The sequence below is a fragment of the Pinus tabuliformis genome, chromosome 8 (assembly GCF_031772625.1).
Source record: "Pinus tabuliformis cultivar Carrire ecotype Pingquan chromosome 8, CPIR1, whole genome shotgun sequence".
Lineage (NCBI taxonomy): Eukaryota > Viridiplantae > Streptophyta > Pinopsida > Pinales > Pinaceae > Pinus > Pinus tabuliformis.
Window position 1 is genome coordinate 339986372 of NC_142294.1, and position 20700 is coordinate 340007071.

Sequence of the window (20700 nt, forward strand, 5' to 3'; positions counted from 1 at the left end):
CTTTCAAAATTGGTAATAATAATAATAAATATACATGTTTGGATGCAGGGTTCACTGGTGACGAATCCAAACATTGACTTGGTAAGTTTTCAAACTTCCATTTATATTCTTATATTTCTTATGCATTTGTATTTTGGTTAATTAAAGATTGATAAGTCTGGATGCATCTCAAGTTAATGTTTAGTCAGTTCTTTCCCAGCACTTTCTGAAATCATGCAGAATCTCACCATGGATTATTTGATCTTTAGGAAGATGTTTTATATTAAATTACTGAATTACCGGTTTCATGGACTATGAGGACATGGCTGATTTCATTGTGACGGCGGAAGTTACAAGTGTCAATGCAGGTAGGCGTTCTCTTATTGGCTGAGGGTTTTGCTTTTCTGTGTATTTTGTGAGTTTCTTGTTGTTTTGATGTCCCATTGATATTTCGATCAACATTTTTTTATCTCATTATGGTCTGTAATAATTGTTTTCCTATGTTGATAGGCTGCCGATGAAGATTTTTTCAGGGATGCATTTGATGGTTTATTTGTTATCATTGGGGGTTTTGTATTTTGATGAGTCTTTTTATATTTTGTTGAACTATAGGCCATCCTTTTTTCAATGTCTTTGAAGAATCTATGATGGTTTCTCTGTTATTCTGGTTTAGTGGGGGGTGTGATGGTCATTTGTTATTGTTAAGCATACGGGGTTTCGTATTTTTTGGTTTTTGGATTAGCCATTGAATACTGAATTGGGCCTATTTGATAATCTGTCTTTTGGTTATTGGCATTAGGGTGATTTGTCTTTTTATGTTGTGAGGTGGTATGATTCAGGCATATGTCTGTTTTGGTCTTTTGTCAACTGTTTTCGTTGACTTTCTATGATGTTTTGAACAGGCTGTTGATCATTTCTGTACTTTATGGGGATGTATGGGATGAGCATTCTTTTGTTATTAAATAGTTGATGATTTGTATTCTTACATGTTTGATGTTATTATTGAGATTTTTTGTGGGATCCTTTTCGGTAATGTTAAGGAATATCTCCTGTGTTTTTAATAGGTTGTTGGTAATTTATATTTGAATGCATTTGATATGGTGGGATATTGCGGACGTTACTTCTAATGGATGCCATGGGCTCTTAAAATGATCCTAATGCAGTTTCATTGTTTATTAATATTCCCATTCTTTTTTATATGTTTGACCCTGCAGGAAGGCGAAGCTGTACAGGTTTGACAAGGATGGGAATCAATGGAAGGAGCGTGGTGTAGGAACAGTAAAGTTTCTTAAGCACAAGGATACTACAAAGGTTTGGCTGGTCATGAGGCAATCCAAGACATTGAAAATATGTGCAAACCATTTAAGTATGTAAATTTGTTTGTTTGTTTTTTTTTGTGTAATTTCCCCCCTGAGATTGTAATAGCTTATCTTACGTCCAAGTTTTAAGAGGCTTTCTGTGCCGAGAATTTGTGTTGATCCTTATTATCTGGATTATATTGTTTTTTTTTTTTGCCTTGCAGTTCATTCCCCAATGTCACTTCAGGAGCACGCAGGTAGTGATAAAACTTGGGTTTGGCATGCAACTGATTTCTCAGATGGGGAACTGAAGGAAGAACTCTTCTGCATTCGTCTTGGCTCTGTAGACAGTGAGCACTGTTCTTAGACTCTTCTAATCCTTGTTATGATCTTTTCTTTCTGTCTTGTAATTTTCTTTGATAAAATCAATGTTTGAGTACCTATATTCTTGGATCATTTCATTGAAGGGTTGATTTTGCATATGTTCTTAGGATGCTTTTGTGCAGATTATAGTGGGTTGGTAAGGGATCCCCCTCTCTAAACACCCTATCAGCATAGTTAAGACTTGAGTTTAGGGCGGCTTTAATTATCTCTGGTAATAGCAAATGATACTAAGGATTGTGCATAACCCACCCCCTTTTTTATTCCAATAAGCAGAGGTGGTCACTATGGTAATCCGATTTCAATTTGTAGTTAGAAAATGGGGTCACAACTTTCCATATTTTTTGTTTTGTTTTGTCTTTTTACATCAAACAATAGTATATTTATTAGAACCATAGTCAACTAAACAAACAGGAAACAATTTATTTGACAGGTGGAAGAAGTGATAGGCTTAGAGAAATTGAATTGTAGGCCATGCTTCTTGACAAATTGATGAACAAATGTCTCCTTACTTGAGATTTAGGTTGGCACCATGGCACCATCCTGTCCATCATTATACACTAATCTTGTCATTATCTTCTTCACTGTGAATGACTCACCTATTCCCTGCAAATAGATCTGGGCATAGAGGAGCCAATCCAAGAACAATAATCTCTAGAACAAGACAATATTAATGATCTAAATACCTAATCCTGAAGCTTGAGTTTGATTTTTCTCTATTGGTTCTGAATCTCTGATTGAGAATCTCCCACTCGTCATTATCAAACCTTCTCCTTCATCATTGGCATCAACTGCACTGCTAAGGTACTTTGGTTGGTTGTCATTGGACTTGAGAGCTTGAAGTTTCAAATGATTATAGTAACAGATAGCCAGAAAAGCCAGTCCACACCCACTCAAGTTTATGACTGTAACCTTTTCATTTATTACAAACAAAGATTATGTTATGAGCAGCCAGTCCTTGACAAGGCCAGCAACATTCATAGTCAAGGCTGCAGTCTTTCCTATCAGAAGAAACACTGCAAGATTAAGAGCCAAGGCACAAATAGAAATCTCATGTAATCCAAATCAAAGGAAGAGACCCTAATTATCAGAAATGGGTATTCTACTAAGGCCCAGGGGGTGCTGAGAAAAACAAGGCAACAAGGAGCAACAAAGATGTGATGGGATTCAACTTAATCCCTTTTGATGTTCGTGGAATTTGTATGAGAACCAATTGGGTAGTCTCACATGCAATTGCACTTAACTGGAGAATCACCTCCCATGCATTCATCTTGGCCTCCCCATAAGCTGAAATAGTAACTCCAATGGATATGGCCAACATATTGACCTCGGGCTCACCATTATAAGCTTCTTTCTTCAGGGAAACCACAATCAAATACACAGCAATGGGAATTAGAGCTTTCAGCATTTGAAATAATGATACTGAGAGGAAAACATAGGCAGAATTTGAAAACCAGAGACCCAAAGAATACACTTATCAATACTATGGGTTCAACGAGCTTGAAGACTCTTACAATAGCGACAGCCAGTATTGAGTAGAAGCCCATGTGAATCATGGTGGGACTGATCACACTAAAGTTGTCAAGCAATGGCAACTCCAATGGATATGGCTAACATATTGGCCATGGCCTCACCTTTATAAGATTCTTTCTTCAGGGGAACTGTAATCGAATGCATATCAAATGGGCACAAGAGCTTTCAACATTTGAAATATCGATACTTTGAGAGACATGCACCAAGGACTGCATCATTTAGGATTTGTACTCAGTTTAGGTGTCATATTCAAGGGGAAGTTGTTATGCTTTCCACCACTTCATAGATTGTTAGAGTGATGAAACAAAAGAGGCTCCCTCTTGAGGCTAGATTATGTCATTCATATCAGCTGTGTTGTTGATGTCCTAGCTCAGCCAGGTCTTGCCAAAACTCTGTTGAGGTTCAAAATTTATTATAAACTGAAATGTATTCACAAGAATTGACCTCATAAAATGCCATAATCACAAGATATGCCATACATGGTTGTGATTATGGCTCGCAAGACCCTTAGACTTTGAGCAATGAGGCTCGCAACATCACTTATGATTATGCACTCTACAATTCTGTGACCAGCTGAATGTCAAACAATTGAACCACGATTTAAATCCTATTTTGTCAGCAATAAGTACTATACTTTGTCTTTATTTAGTGTAGAGAACCAAGCACTTATTATGCTCATCTATAGAAGGGACAATGGTTGTTTGCCTATGAGGTATAAGGAAATCCTATCAGATGTTTTGTATTTTCGTATGGAATTGAATCATACTCCTGCACACTGTAACATTCATATATATCAACTTGTAGAGGCTTTAATAACACCTGGTATTCTGGTTAGTGATTTTATTGGACCTCATGTGCATATCCTACATGCACAGGATGGACTATTCATATGTTACAGGGTATTATTCTTATTATTTAGGGTGCACATCTTCAGGTGCTCAAGAACGATTACTAGAACAGTCAGTTAATTCTGCAATTTAAAGGATGAAAATTGAGGTTATAGGAGTCTAGTTTTGGTTCTCATCCACAATGTAACACTAGTCTGCCTGGGCATGGTTCTCATGGTTTAATAGTGACTTGAGGAGTCATAATACCACAGATCACTAAACACGAACAGCTAAGGTAGCCCAAGGACAATAGCCATATTTACACATTAATTAACAGGTCTTACATTAATTATCCTAGGGGGTTTTAATACTTCCAAATGCTTAAAAAACAGTTAGCAGAGCATTCACATTACACATTACAGCAATCTTTTCTATAAACCAACCAAATGCAGTCAGGAGAGCCCTCCTTTTAAACTATACAACCTTATTGTTAGTATGATCAACCTTATTCTAATATATAGTGTGACAAACCGTATGTGACAGGCAGGTGGAAAACTTTTCTCGCAATTGACTAAGTGACATCCTGCGAGCCAGACTTGAGACGGAAACCCTCGTCAGAAGTATATGCTTGGCTCTTTTCCAAACAAATGAAGAGTCAATGAGGTTTTGTGTAATCACTTCTGGTATCGTATTGGGTTAACCCACCCCCTTTTTGATTCCAATAAGCAGAGGTGGTCACTATGGTAATCCGATTTCAATTTGTAGTTAGAAAATGGGGTCACAACTTTCCACATTTTCTGTTTTTTTTTGTCTTTTTACATCAAACAATAGTATATTTATTAGAACCATAGTCAACTAAACAAATAGGAAACAATTTATTTGACAGGTGGAAGAAGTGATAGGCTTAGAGAAATTGAATTGTAGGCCATGCTTCTTGACAAATTGATGAACAGATGTCTCCTTACTTGAGATTTAGGTTGGCACCATGGCACCATCCTGTCCATCATTATACACTAATCTTGTCATTATCTTCTTCACTGTGAATGACTGGCCTGTTCCCTGCAAATAGATCTGGGCATAGAGGAGCCAATCCAAGAACAATAATCTCTAGCACAAGACAATATTAATGATCTAAATACCTAATCCTGAAGCTTGAGTTTGATTTTTCTCTACTGGTTCTGAATCTCTGATTGAGAATCTCCCACTCGCCATTATCAAACCTTCTCCTTCATCATTGGCATCAGCTGCACTTCTGAGGTACTTTGGTTGGTTGTCATTGGACTTGAGAGCTTGAAGTTTCAAATGATTATAGTAACAGACAGCCAGAAAAGCCAGTCCACACCCACTCAAGTCTATGATTGTAACCTTTTCATTTATTACAGACAAAGATTATGTTATGAGCAGCCAGTCCTTGACAAGACTAGCAACATTCATAGTCAAGGCTGAAGTCTTTCCTATCAGAAGAAACACTGCAATATTAAGAGCCAAGGCACAAGCAGAAATGTCATGTAATCCAAATCAAAGGAAGAGACCCTGATTATGAGAAATGGGTATTCTACTAAGGCCCAGGGGGTGCTGAGAAAAACAAGGCAACAAGGAGCAACAAAGATGTGATGGGATTCAACTTAATCCCTTTTGATGTTCGTGGAATTTGTATGAGAACCAATTGGGTAGTCTCACATGCAACTGCACTTAACTGGACAATCACCTCCCATGCATTCATCTTGGCCTCCCCATAAGCTGAAATAGTAACTCTAATGGATATGGCCAACATATTGGCCTCGGGCTCACCTTTATAAGCTTCTTTCTTCAGGGAAACCACAATCAAATACACAGCAATGGGAATTAGAGCTTTCAGCATTTGAAATAATGATACTGAGAGGAAAACATATGCAGAATTTGAAAACCAGAGACCCAAAAAATACACTTATCAATACTATGGGTTCAACGAGCTTGAAGACTCTTACAATAGCGACAGCCAGTGTTGAGTAGAAGCCCATGTGAATCATGGTGGGACTGATCACACTAAAGTTGTCAAGCAATGGCAACTCCAATGGATATGGCTAACATATTGGCCATGGCCTCGCCTTTATAAGATTCTTTCTTGAGGGGGACTGCAATCGAATGCATATCAAATGGGCACAAGAGCTTTCAACATTTGAAATATCGATACTTTGAGAGACATGCACCAAGGGTTGCATCATTTAGGATTTGTACTCAGTTTAGGTGTCATATTCAACGGGAAGTTGTTATGCTTTCCACCACTTCATAGATTGTTAGAGTGATGAAACGAAAGAGGCTCCCTCTTGAGGCTAGATTATGTCATTCATATCAGCTGTGTTGTTGATGTCCTAGCTCAGCCAGGTCTTTCCAAAACTCTGTTGAGGTTCAAAATTTATTATAAACTGAAATGTCTTCACAAGAATTGACCTCATAAAATGCCATAATCACAAGATATGCCATACATGGATGTGATTATGGCTCGCAAGACCCTTAGACTTTGAGCAATGAGGCTCGCAACATCACTTATGATTATGCACTCTACAATTCTGTGACCAGCTGAATGTCAAGCAATTGAACCGCGATTTAAATCCTATTTTGTCAACAATAAGTACTATACTTTGTCTTTATTTAGTGTAGAGAACCAAGCACTTATTCTGCTCATCTATAGAAGGGACAATGTATGTTTGCCTATGAGGTATAAGGAAATCCTATCATGAATACCCTAGGTGCCCTTCCTTCGGTACATCTGGTAGTTAGCTAAAAGTGGTTTTTCATGACTCCAGTTCTATTTTCAGTGGGCGGCTTAGCACCATTTTTAGAAAGGAGGTGCAAAGGAGCTGCCTAACTTAATTTGGGTGATTTTAAAATTCCTCTTTGTTAAATTTGGAAAACTTGAAGTTTGGGAAATGTTTATTTTGTATTTTTGACAAAGTTGACCCCGTTGATTAGTTTGCAACTTTACATGTGAGATGGAACTTTATTATTGAACAAGAAAGCTGATTTGGAATTCTTATTTGTTGAGACAAATTACTTAGTAATGGAATTCTAGCTAATTGCATGAGTTTTTGTTTACTTATGAAGAGATCAAGCCACTTATAGCAATGGTTTAGTGGAAGCCATATGTATGGTTGTTATCGGGCAATTTTGCAGCATTTTCCTCACTTCAGCCACTCAACAACAGTTAGATTTTGCATGAATAGGCCACCCACCTTTGGGAATTTGGGGAGCTATAAGAGAACATTGAATGGCATTATTTTCTAGAGTTTTCTCAGTGAGCAGTCAACGTTCTCTTCCATCCTTCCTTTCTCTCATTGCTACCTACATCTCTATGCAGTGCATACTATTGCAATCATTCTCATATTTTATCTCCATGATGAAAACAATCTTTTGACTAATACAATGATGGAGTTTGACCATGCAGTTTCTTTACAGCTCTCCAAATTCGATGGTTGAACAGTGTTGTATGTTGCAGTAGTGTGAATGACCTAAGTTCCTGTACTTTGAAGATTTTTTATCACTTAAAAGTGCACAACCATCTTTTCTTCTTTCATATTTGGTGGTCGTGGACTGGGATTTTGCATATTATTTGATCTTATAAGTTTCTTGTGTCCTTGGATGCTTACACATATATCAATGAAAACTACTTTCTGTGCTGATCACTCATATTGACCAAGCATATGCTTCCAAGTGCTGAAAGTGCATGAACACGAGGGACACCCTCCTGACTGGAGAAATGACAGTCCAAACAGAGGAGTAATTAGCTGTGACCTTAGGCTAATTAGTAATTTCTCATAGTTGTTTCTTAGTTTTGCACAAATCAGATCAGAGAGAGAACACTTCCCAATACATCGTATTAAAAATTATAAGATGAAGTTTGAATTTAACAAAGTCAAAGGATGAACCGAAGTCTTGGATAGCTAACACAGATCTGACACCTTCATGAGACAGAAATCAGAATGCATGGACAGAGACTACTAGGAGCTTTCCAGAATATTTCCAATCTAGCTCATGCATGGACGAGCACAAATTCTCTTCAACAAGAGAATGTGCAAGTTAATTAATCTTCAGTAAGTTGACAACATGTGGATGAGATATAGTGAATTATCTACAAGTTGAAAGGTTCTTTAGCAAATGTATGCTAAAAACATGTGGATCTGGATTAGCTTAATCTCCAAGCTAGGTTACAACTGAATGTACATCATGGGGGGTAAACATGCAAGGGTCACTTGATTGTCAACAGCCATATACAAGGAATTCATATCACCCACCTGAGAATCGGGCAAAGTGAAAATCACTGATATGTCGATGTTGCATAAGGAGAACACATATTGCCCTATTTTCAGCTAGAGGCCCCATTATAGTCAAGGTTTGCATTTTCAAGACTACAGGGATTGCAATTTTCATTCACAAGAAAATTTGTCCCATTTTCTTACCAGAATATGCATCGAGAAGAGAGGCTGAACCGGTGCCCCTTATTCCATGCCTAATCATCAAGCCCAAAATAACACATGCTTTTCTTGGTGGAAAACATCACTTGTGGATGACAATTTAGCAGAAGCATGAAAAACCATGTGAATGGGATTATCGTGCACCCAGATAACTAAAAAACAAATAAGTCTATCAAGGATTATGCAAATGGAACTTGGAAGCAGTCGAAAAAATCCTTGTTAGGACTCGAAAGGCCCGAAACATCTAAAAAGGTTGATGCTACAATTCCAACACCAGAAGTCAATAAAACGTTTTTTTCTCTTTAACAATGTCATGAAGATTGTAACCTCGAATACTAGAAGAGGTAAGCCAGAAAATAAGGGTAGAGCTCTATAAAAAGAAGCTAATATTTGACAAGCCTCACATTGTGTTTGTCTAATAAATGAAGTTATCAAGTGAAGCAATTGAAATGGTATATTTGAAAAAACACAAAAGATAGAAGAAAACAATGGGCAGAGTATATGGCCTTCTGATATGGTGGGATCAATAAAAATTTTGTACAAGTATATGTAGGGAGATTATGGGTAAGCTAAGACTTCTCCTCGAGCATTGGAACTTGTAATTTTATGTAACCAATGTCTATGGAACTAATTTAGCTGTTTCAAAACCTATCTATTGGAAACTCTTGTAATAAGAAATGAAGAACTATTGCAATTACCCTGTAGAGGCTTTAATAACACCTGGTATTCTGGTTAGTGATTTTATTGGACCTCATGTGCATATCCTACATGCACAGGATGGACTATTCATATGTTACAGGGTATTATTCTTATTATTTAGGGTGCACATCTTCAGGGGCTCAAGAACGATTACTAGAACAGTCAGTTAATTCTGCAATTTAAGGGATGAAAAAGGAGGTTATAGGAGTCTAGTCTTGGTTCTCATCCACAATGTCACACTAGTCTGCCTGGGCATGGTTCTCATGGTTTAATAGTGACTTGAGGAGTAATAATACCACAGATCACTAAACACGAACAGCTAAATTAGCCTAAGGACAATAGCCATCTTTACACATTAATTAACAGGTTTACATTAATTATCCTAGGGGGTTTTAATACTTCCAAATGCTTAAAAAACAGTTAGCAGAGCATTCACATTACACATTCCAGCAATCTTTTCTATAAACCAACCAAATGCAGTCAGGAGAGCCCTCCTTTTAAACTATACAACCTTATTGTTAGTATGATCAACCTTATTTTAATATATAGTGTGACAAACCGTATGTGACAGGCAGGTGGAAAACTTTTCTCGCAATTGACTAAGCGACGTCCTACGAGCCAGACTTGAGACGGAAACCCTCGTCAGAAGTATATTCTTGGCTCTTTTCCAAACAAATGAAGAGTCAATGAGGTTTTGTGTAATCACTTCTGGTATCGTATTGGGTTATTGTTAGAAGTGATAATTGGATTCGGATTCTCATCGAGTGAGTTGTTCTGCTTTCTCAATTTGAGAGGGTTTGTTTGGAGGGAAAAATGAAAGAGGACATACAATAATAGTGAGGGGAAATATGCAGAGGAAGAGGATTGAGATCATCGCCAGCAGGCAGGCTACATTTTCCAAACGTAGGTGGATTGCTGAGGAAAGCTTACGAGCTCTCGATGCTCTGCACTGCAGAAGTTGAACTTGTGATTTTCTCCCCAGCAAGAAAGCTCTATGAACTGTTTTTTAGTGCAAATCCTACTATTTTGATTCTAATAATCATGGCTATGCAAACCTCATGAGATTCTTACTAATAACCCCGGTGGTGCAAGCCCTAGTAAGCTCGATGTTGAAAAAATTAGTGTAAAACCTCCAAATCGTTGGTTTTGTTGTAGTGCTTATTGGAGAGTATATAAAAAATTTCACACCTTTTTATGAGATATGGGAGGAAAACATGTTAAAGATTTTTAATAAATATAAAATTTCCAAAATGATGCTAGTTACGTGTGATTCGTTTTTCATTGTTTGTGATTATGAAAAATGAAACTCAATGTTTTTTCATTAGTGCACACATATTTCATTATATAATTGCATATAGAAAAATCATTCCAGAGACGATAACAATAAAAGTGAAGAATTTATGGTCCAACGTTATATTTAAGGGAGATGTTTAAGGATGACGTTTGAATTTTGTTTTTCATTTTAAGACATTTGGAGAAAATATTAGGAAGGACTTTGAGAAAGGATTGTCCTTGATTTTCGAAAATGGTGTTGTTCCTTTCCAGCCATATGCCCCAAGTGACCATCAAAGGGAGAGCTCATATGTCTTTTGGATGTTTTCTTTATAGCCATTTTTTTACACATATCCATAGAGTCCCCATGCCATTGATGTGAATTACTTGTTCGGTTTTTTTAAACCAAAATTTTTAACCAAACAAGAAAAATTAAAAAAATACCTCAAGATCAAAGACTGAAACAAAGACCTATTGACATACCTTTTAAAGTATGGAAAGAACTTGTAAAATCATATGAGAAGTTGGATGCACAAAGAAAAGCCGGCAATGAGAGCATTCAGGTATTGAATTTTTCATTAAACATTATTTAGAATGTATTAATACTTATAACTATCTTAGACATGTATTTGTGTGAAAATAAATTGAATTGGTTTATGTTTAAGGACAAGGCATCCAAGGCGAGGTTAACCAAGACAAAAGTCACTCATCGTAGTGGCCAGAAAGGTTTAAAAGCACTGATAACAACCTTTGTAAGTATATTAAACATGTGATATTTTTTTAATAAATTTTGTACTAGAAGAAAGTCATTGTTATCTAATTTCTCCCTATTTACTGATTGATAGGAACTAAAATATGGAAGACCTCCAAATCATTTGGAAAAGGAGGTGCTGCAGCAAAAGAGATGGGTTGAATTTGTTGTTTGGATGGACTCTATGGTATGTAATCTTAGTTGGATTTCCAATATACTTTTAAACCATATTTTCATTTTATTTTTTAGTACTATTAGATATTATATCTTACCTCATTTTATGGTTAACATTGTATAACAAAAACATGCGTTGTGTTATGTAATTAATACTAACATGTAATATTGATTTTTTTTGTCAGAATGCTATAGGTAATGATTGCCAAGACGATGATCCAAATTATGTTCAACATATATCAGGAGATGATGAGGATGATGGTGGTGAAGGAGGAGATGATGATGATAGTTGCGGTGTTGGTGATGATGTGGATCAGAGTAATGAGGATGGTCAAGATGATCATGAGGATGATCTTGGTGGTGGTAGCTAGGCATGCACATGCATTGTTTTTTATGAAGAAATTATTGTGTAGAATGACATTGTTATGTTTAGATGGGTGTTGTGAATTTACCCTATATCAATGAGACATTTTGATTTTGTAATCATACGATGAGTTTGATTTATGTATGTTGTTAATTTATCGTAGAATAACGATATTCATGAAATATTTTGATTTGTTAATCATATTTGAATTTTACTTGTTTTGATTAAAAATAATACTGATTTTATTAGTATTATGTTGCTATTTTATACATGTTTTGAAAATTGTTAATGACACATTGTTATTTTTTTGGATGGATGTTGTCAATTTCTCTTAAATTTCTTTACAAATGATTTTGAATTGTGATATCTGCTTTAATGATATTTAGAAACTATCATATATTTCACTATGAATCTATAAAGAGGGTCATATATGTAAAGAAAAATATACTCTATATAAGAAGTCAAATGCGGATGTAACCATGGATGCAAAACTGAAAGTAAAATTGGATGTTAAACTAGGAATTAATACAAAATGCAAACAATTGACATACAAAGTGTTTTAAATTAGAAGTGAAAAATTGTGCAATAGTTGACACAAAGAAGGGAACAAAACATGGCATACAAAAGGATATCAAATTGGGCAAAAACAAGGACACATAAATGGGCACCAAATTAGATGCAAAAAAAGACAACAAATGGGGCTGAAAAAAAGTGAAACCAAGGATGCCATATTGGATGTAAAAAATCATTCCTAATCACATGCAAATTTAGGCTCGAACTCAGACAAAAAATTATATGCAAATGTGGACACAAAATGAGGCAAAAAAAGATGCAAATTTGAATGGTGAAAACGATGTAAAACTAGACACCAAAAAAATGCAAAATTGGATGAAAAATTCGGTGTAAATAATGGTGCAAAATTGTACACAAGTAGACACAAAAAAATGGTGCAAAAAGGGGCATAAAATAGCTTAAAATTGGGTGCAAAACTTGGTGCAAAAACAAATACAAAAGTAGACGTAAAAAATGACTCTAAATTGAATGTACCATTAGACACAAAATAAGATGCAAAGGTGGACACAACACATGACTCAACATAAGATGCAAATATAAATGCAAATTTGGATGCTCAAAATGATGTAACATTAGATGCAAGAGATGGTGTTAAAAATGATGCAAAATTGGATGAAACAAATGACGCAAAATATGGTGCAAAATGAGATGGGAAAAATGGAGACAAATCAAACGTAAATGTGGATGTAAAAAATGGTCCAAAAAAAGATGCAAAAAAGGGCACAAAAATGGATGCAAAATTTGGTGCTAAATCAAATTCAACACATGGTGCAAAGATAGGCACCAAAGCTGGTGCAAAAATAGAATCAAAAACTAGTGTAAGACTAGATACAAAACCTGGCGTAAGACTAGATGCAAAAATTGACACAAAATGGATGCATAAAAAGACATTAAATTGGATTCAAAATACAGTGTAAACTTGATGCAAATGATGGTGAAAAAATGGAAGCAAAGAATGACACAAAATAGGAAGCAAAAGAGAATGAAAAATAGATGCAAAAAATGACACAAAACTAGAAGCAAAACCTGTCATAAAATAAGATGCAAATCTTGGTTCAAAATTTGAGGCAAAAAATGATGCATAGTTTGGTGTAAAAAATGATGCAAAATCTAGCGTGAAAAGGGATGCAAAATCAGGTGCAAAAAAGGACGCTTTAAAAATTGTACAATAGAGCCAGATTTAGCGCCAGGTTGCTCATCACAATTACAAAAAAAATGCACTAAATTCTGGCGCTAAATCTAGCGCAAATCACTGGTTTTGTTGTAGTGTTAGGACCACTTATATGGGTTGAGGTGTAAAGGTACCGTGTGAGTTGAAGAAAATGATTACAATGCTTACCTATATAAAGTGTTTATGATATAAGATTAATAAGTTTTTGTTGGAGAATGGAAGAGGAGGATAAGAAAAGAGAGGCATTAAGGTTTGTTGTAAATCAATCAAAAGGAACGAACTTGTTAATCTTATTAGCAAGATTGTTCAAGTTGTCTCTTCAATAGGAGTGAATTTTGGCTAGGACTAGGGAGTTAAGCATTGATTGGGTACTCTGGAAATCCAAGACCTAACATATCCAAGCTAGTCCATTAAATAGATTCATCTTGGGCAAGGGTTGTTAAGGCTAAGGTGCAAATATCCCCTCTGCTCAAACTATTTAACATGCAAAGTTGGATCTGATTCTTCAACTTGTCTTGACGATGAAGCACACTGGTTGGTTCGAAACGCCTAAATAAATGATATATCTTGTGATTTACGCTGGAAAAATTTCTCGTAAACTACACATTAAGAAAGTTTGTGCACTCCTATATGGATAAACATGCTTATTATCTTTCATGAGTTTCATCAAATATTTAACATATTATTCATCAACTTTATTTAGATATTCATCATCTCCAATTAACAAATATACATTAAGCAAGTTCATGCACTCTTATATCGATAACATGCTTATTATTTTTCATGAGTTTCATTAAAGATTTAACATATTATTCATCAACTTTGGATTTGGCGAGGATGAATTCTAGTATATTACCAAGTGTGTTTTTTTCAATTGTAGTTCTTACTTTCACGATTAATTTGGTTGTAATTTTTACTTCCACGATTAATTTAGTCTAAGTTCTCTAGGTAGTCATTAATGATCTATTCAGTGCTATGTGGGGGTTTTACTTTTCAACAAATATGAAGTATCTATGTTACATTGGGACCTAGTGACCTTGTTGAAAAACCCTAGCAAACATCTTTGAAACCATTTACTAGCACTAGTTGAACTTGAGATATCTCAAAAACTAAAAGGAACAAATAAGGGTTGCTTTGCCAATCCACTCATAACCTAATCCACTTTGGTGTACTTATATTCTCAAAGTGAATCAAATACCAAGAATGATCTATGTCTGCTAAAACCTATAATCACATTGTTTCCCTAATAGCAACTAAAAACTTCTATACCCAGTTATTGAACTTTTGCAACCAATTATAAACCTTCAACAAGAAGTAGTTTTCTAACGAGAATTATTGCCATATCTTCCTTGGTTTTACGAGGAAAAAGAAATAAAATTTCATTTGTTATCAAAGGTAAACCAAATTCATTATTTGCATACTTCCAAACCTAGGGTTTCGTATCCAAAGTAGATCCTAACCACATCAATGAAACAAACTTTGTTTTTATGTATCATCCAAACATTATGTACAATTACAGACTCACCTCTAATCCATTGTTTATAAAAATGTTGAATATTTTCATACATGATATACTGAACAATTGGACAATGAAAATAGTTGTCATCGCTATTCTTCCATTTATATGCTTTTTGCAACTTATTTGAAAGAGCAATTTTGTCCCAACAATTAGACTTGTAGCATAAAGAACATGGTTAATACATATGATTAGACCAAAAACTAGTTACTACCAAAATTCAACCAAAAAAAATATTACTGCATAAAAATAGAATTAAAAACAAAAATTTCCCAAATTAAAAATAAATAAATGATAAACTTTTTTTTACCAAAATTTAGTGATTTTTTTGGTGCTAATACTAACATCACCATTACAACAAGATAATATTGTCATTACAACAAGATATAAGAGGGATATAATTCAAAATGTTTAATAATAATATGTATGTAGAAGATGGTCTTCAGACTGGTGAATTCATGATAATCAATGGGACTACAGTCAAAATAATTGGATGTTATTTACTTTTTTACATAGATTGTCAAAATAATTGCATAAATCGGTTTTTTTTAACCAAAATTTAACAAAAACTTTGCTAGTGCTAACATTAGAACCACCATTACAACAAGATATCTTTCTAGTGTTGACAACACCATTATAGTAAGATACCTCAAGAGAGACAGAAAATCTAAAAAGTATGATAGTAATACGTATCCAGAAGATGGTATTGAAACTAGTAATTATTCACGAATCCATAAGATTGTAAGGTCATTCTCATTATCATAATCATTGTCATCATCATCACATCCTTGTCATTGTTATTTCCATCATTACATTATCATCATAATCACCATTCATGCCATCATCATCATCATTATGGACATTGTTTGCAATTGTTCATAATTGTAGATGTTGTAAGAAATATCATCAACCCAAAAAATGTGATCAGTGCTAGAAAAGGGTTGTTTAGGACACATTGATATACGTAAGAGAAATAACAACTCTATTTTTGAGAGATGATCGATGATCATCATCATCACCACCATTATCATCGTCATTGTCATTTTTATCATCCCCGTCATCATCATTAATGTAATTTCTATCAACATTGTTGTAATCATCATCATCATTCATGCCATTATAGTTTTTGATGATGACCTAGATGAAAATGATGATGATGACACCAAAGATAATGCTTATGATTATGACAATGACAACATCTAAAATTGGGAAGATTCGCCAACGTCATTAGCATCGTCATCATCATAATCATTGCCATCATCATCATTGTCATTGTAACCACTATCTTCTTTATCATCATAATCACAATTCATGTCATCGCCATCATCTTCATTTTCATCATTGTCAATATTATTGACATTGTCATCAATTGTTCATAATTGTCAATGCCATAAGGAATATCATCAATGCAGAAAATATGATGAGTGTTGGAAAAGGGATGCAAAAGCGAACATAGAAATGGGGGCAACAATAGAAGTAAAATTGGATTAAAAGTGGATACAACATAAGTAGATGCACAACAACATGAAAAACCTGACACAAAAGTGGATGCAAAAGTAGATGCAGTTGTCAATGCAAACTTGGATGCAAACATGAAGGCAAAAGTGGAAGCAAACATGGGTTCAATGGTAGGTGTAAAACTTGGCACAAATTGTGGTGAAACAAATGTGGATGCAACAATGGAAACAAAAGTATATGCAAAAATGGATGAAACAAAAGTGGATGCAATAGGGGATGCAAACATGGAAGCAAATGTGGTTGCAATGGTAGGCGCAAGATTTGGTGCAACAAAAGTGGATGTAACAATAGACAAAAAATATGCAAAATAAGATGCAAAAATGGATGTAAAAGTGGAAGAAAACATTGATGCAACAGGCAAAACGAAATTGGATGCAAAAAATGGATATAATGTAAGTAGATCATGAAAAAGTAGATACAAAACGAGATGCAAAACCCAATGCATAAACCTGACATAAAAGTGGATGCAAAAATAGATGCAATATTTGATGCAAAAGAGGATGTGAACATGGATGCAAAATTGGAAGCAAACGTGGATACAACAGTGAGTGCAAAACATGGTGCAAATTGTGGCATAACAAAAGTGGATGTAATGATAGATGCAAAAAAAGAATCAAAGTATGATGCAAATGAAGATGTAAAAAGGGATGCAAAAAGTGAAATTTAAAATGGGTGCAACAGTGGATGCAAAATTGTGTGCAAAAGTGGATGCGATAGAAGTCGATGCAAAAGTAGATGCAAAACGAGACACAAAACCCGATGCAAATCCCGGTCCAAAATTGGATACAAAAAGGGATGCAAAAATAGATGTAGTAGTTGATGAAAACCTAGACGCAAATGAGGATGCAAACGTGGATGCAAAATTATAATCAAAAGTGGGTGAAAAAGGAGGTGCCAAACTAGGCGCTAATTGTGGCACAAAAATATTAGATGCAATAGTGGGTACAATAATAGATGCAAAAGTGGATGTAAATATGGATGCCAAACAAGAGGGAAAAGTGGATGCAACAAAAGTAGATGCAAAATTTTATGCAAAACTAGACACAAAACATGATGTAAAACTTGGCGCAAAAGGGATGCACAAATGGATGAAAAAATGGATGAAAAAATGGATGCAAAAAATGATTTAAAAAAGGATGCAAAAAAAGATGCAAAAGTTGATGCAGGTGTAGGTGCAAAAAGTGGATGCAAATGAGGATGCAAAAGTATGTCAAACAAAATTGGGTGCCAAACTTGATGCAAAACCTGGAACAAAACCTGGTGTAAAGGATGACACAAAACTTGGCATAAAATTTGGTGCAAAACGTGGTGCAAAACCTATTGCAATACCTGGTGCTAAACTTGGTGTAAGATTTGGTGCAAAACTTGATGCAAATTTTGTGTCAAGTTTTGCACCATATTTGATAAATGGATGCAAATAGCACCAAAAATGGGCTCTAGATGCAAAAAAAGAAGTAAAAAGGGACGCTAATCGTTGGTTTTGTTGTAGTGAAATAACATAGATTTGATAGCCTTTCCTTATACTTTTCTCAAACTTTGAGGTTGTAATCCGTCTCAACCTTACTGGTCTCACTCATCATTGAATCTCCTACCTGGGACCTCTCCCATCAGTATAGTTAATAATTATGTCTTTATAGTTTATAATAGATCAATATTTTTCCAGCCAATCCATGCATATCAAAATATCATAAGATCCCAAAGGTAAAATATTTAGTTGTGCCTCTATTGGCTATCCTACTAATTCTAATGAACATTTTTCAAATTTTGTTGTTACTTTTATTTTGGCTCCAGTGGCCAACTGAACCAACCAAGGAAACTTAAATTTATTAATTTGTAAGTGACACAACTCCACTATCTTGGGGTTAATATAGCTCAAACGTGCCCCAAGGTCTATTAAAACTGATATATAATGGCTATAGTTTTATATTCAAACTTGATCATTGTCGATTAGTGTTAAGCATGTCAAGCTTCTAGAGTAGCATTAACCCTCGACATGCTTGGCACCACCTCTTCTACCATAGATTCCTCTTGGCTATTTGCTATTTGTTTTGTCTTTTCATGATAAGGGAATTATCAAAGGTAATTTTGTCCCCTAAAACCCAAACACTGGATTGGGGGTTTCTAAGCCTTGCTAAAATTCATTTTACTTGGTAACTCCAACTATTTAGACCCACTTTTACATTCAACTTTACCTTGCTACCCTTTACTAAAATTCCCTGGCACAACCCCCTTTACACCTTTACTACTTGAAGAATATTTCAACCCCTTCTTAGTTGACCAAGACTTATTATTTTCTTCCTTATGTTTCTGTTGTTGCTAGTAGTAGATTCATGCCTTATGAATAGCTTCGTCCATTGCCTTAGGATTATTAAACTCTAGGTGCTATTTCATGGTCAATGACATACTTCTTATAAAATTCTATACGCCTTCTCCTCCCGTATATAAGGTACATATCGCAATAGGGAAGTAAACTTGGAAACACATTCATCCATAGTCAGTTGTCCTATTCTAAGGTCATGGAAATCCTTCAATTTTTTGTCATAATATTGTTTAGTTAAATATTTACTCTAAAAATGTTGCTAAAAATTATCCCATAGTACTTCTTACTCTCGCTTCCATGAACTTCCATGGTTTCTTCGAAACATAAGGTTACCTTCCCTTGAAGTTGGTAAATTTCTAAATGAGACTTTAGATTTCTATCCTATTCATACATCTGGAAATATTTCTTAATTTTTACCAATCCTGCCTCTGCTCCTTCTTTGGTTTTGACATCAAATGTTGGGAGTTTAATTTTCTTAAATTCCCCTCGGAGCTCAATCTTCTGTCCTTTTACTTGTTTCTGAGATTTTTTCAAGAAAATGTTTTCTGAATCCTCTTGCTCAATCTCTTTACCATCCCCAAATTCACATGAAATGATTCTCTCAAGAACACTAACCCCTCTATGTATATATGATTATAATGTATTTCCATTGTCAAGAGTTGGGGCCGATATCCTTTTGTTCTTCCTATCATTCAAAATTTTAAGTGTTCTTTCTTGATCCCACAATAATCATTCATTGTGAGTCCTCAGGTTGGCCATTTCATCTCTCAGCCACTAAAGTATTTCAAATAACATTACAGATGTGCACCAGGGTTCTTCACCCAAATGTACCCACATTCTTAGATTAGGTCTTGGAAATAGTATAAAACTTGTTCGTGTAGGTAATCATGACACATTATTAGACCCTCTTTCTTCCATTCGATGAAACATAGAACACAATTTTGTTGCTTTTCAACTTACTTCTGAACAGGCCACAATGTTGGAACCATGGATCTAATAGCACCTGTAACATTCCTCCACAACCATTTTTTTTTCTCTACTCAATGTTACCACACTCAACCTCCAGAGGTCAAGATTACATTTTACTTTACTAAATTATATTTCACTAAAGGTTAAATTTTTTACTTTCCATTGAGTTTTATAATCTCTTTATTAGACTTTATTAACAACGTATATATATATATATATATATATATATATATATATATATATATATATATATATATATATATATATATAGATAGATATTAAATTAAACGAGCTTATGATATCTCCACCACATACTTCCCTTTAACCTCAATCAGTAATGGTATGGTGTTTATGTGAATGTTAGGGACTTGAGGTCCTGAAATTTTTATATCCAAACTTCAAACTATTGGTTCAATCATTTAACACATGTCTTAACTTTACTTTGGTTTATCACACGGTCTCTCTTTTCGTTTGTGGTGCTCTAATATTTAACACAATACATTAAGGTTTTAATTTAATATGGGTTCATTGAACCCTCCAGAAGTGTTCGCTGACAGCTTGGATTTCACGTCCGGTAGCGATAAGCCTCACTTTGACTGATGAGGTGTCGATGATCTGATGTGTTGAGTTTTAGGGTTTACGAATTGACAATGTGTGGGGTGAGTGGGTCATAATGATAACTGCCATACCTCGACCTAACTACCAATGCCCAGTTTACATCGTTCCTCTCATTGTCGGTGAGCTCTTCAATTGTTTCCCTTTACGACCCTGACATTTCTTCATTGATTCCCTAGTCACTTCATCTCTAAACCTCTGTATCAAGGACAAATATGATGGCCTGCAAGGCCTTTACTCTCATTATCAAGGATTTTCATGGTTATATATTGTTATCATCAGTTAGCTA

The 20700-nt window shown here is 35.0% G+C and overlaps 1 protein-coding gene across 1 annotated transcript; it reads left to right on the forward strand.

Moving 5' to 3' along the window:
* The first annotated feature begins 286 nt into the window (after positions 1-286).
* Positions 287-1644, forward strand: LOC149235521 (ran-binding protein 1 homolog c-like). Its single transcript, XM_089368576.1, has 4 exons — positions 287-347; positions 1044-1050; positions 1194-1345; positions 1502-1644. The coding sequence occupies exons 1-4, from the start codon at positions 287-289 to the stop codon at positions 1642-1644; spliced, it is 363 nt and encodes a 120-aa protein (XP_089224702.1).
* Positions 1645-20700: the final 19056 nt, after the last annotated feature.

Excerpts from the sequence above, each read along its gene's own strand:
- LOC149235521 (XM_089368576.1), top strand. The coding sequence starts at position 287 with ATGGACTATGAGGACATGGCTGATTTCATTGTGACGGCGGAAGTTACA. Across the intron at positions 1,346-1,501 it reads AATATGTGCAAACCATTTAA|TTCATTCCCCAATGTCACTT; the intron begins GTATGTAAATTT and ends TTTGCCTTGCAG.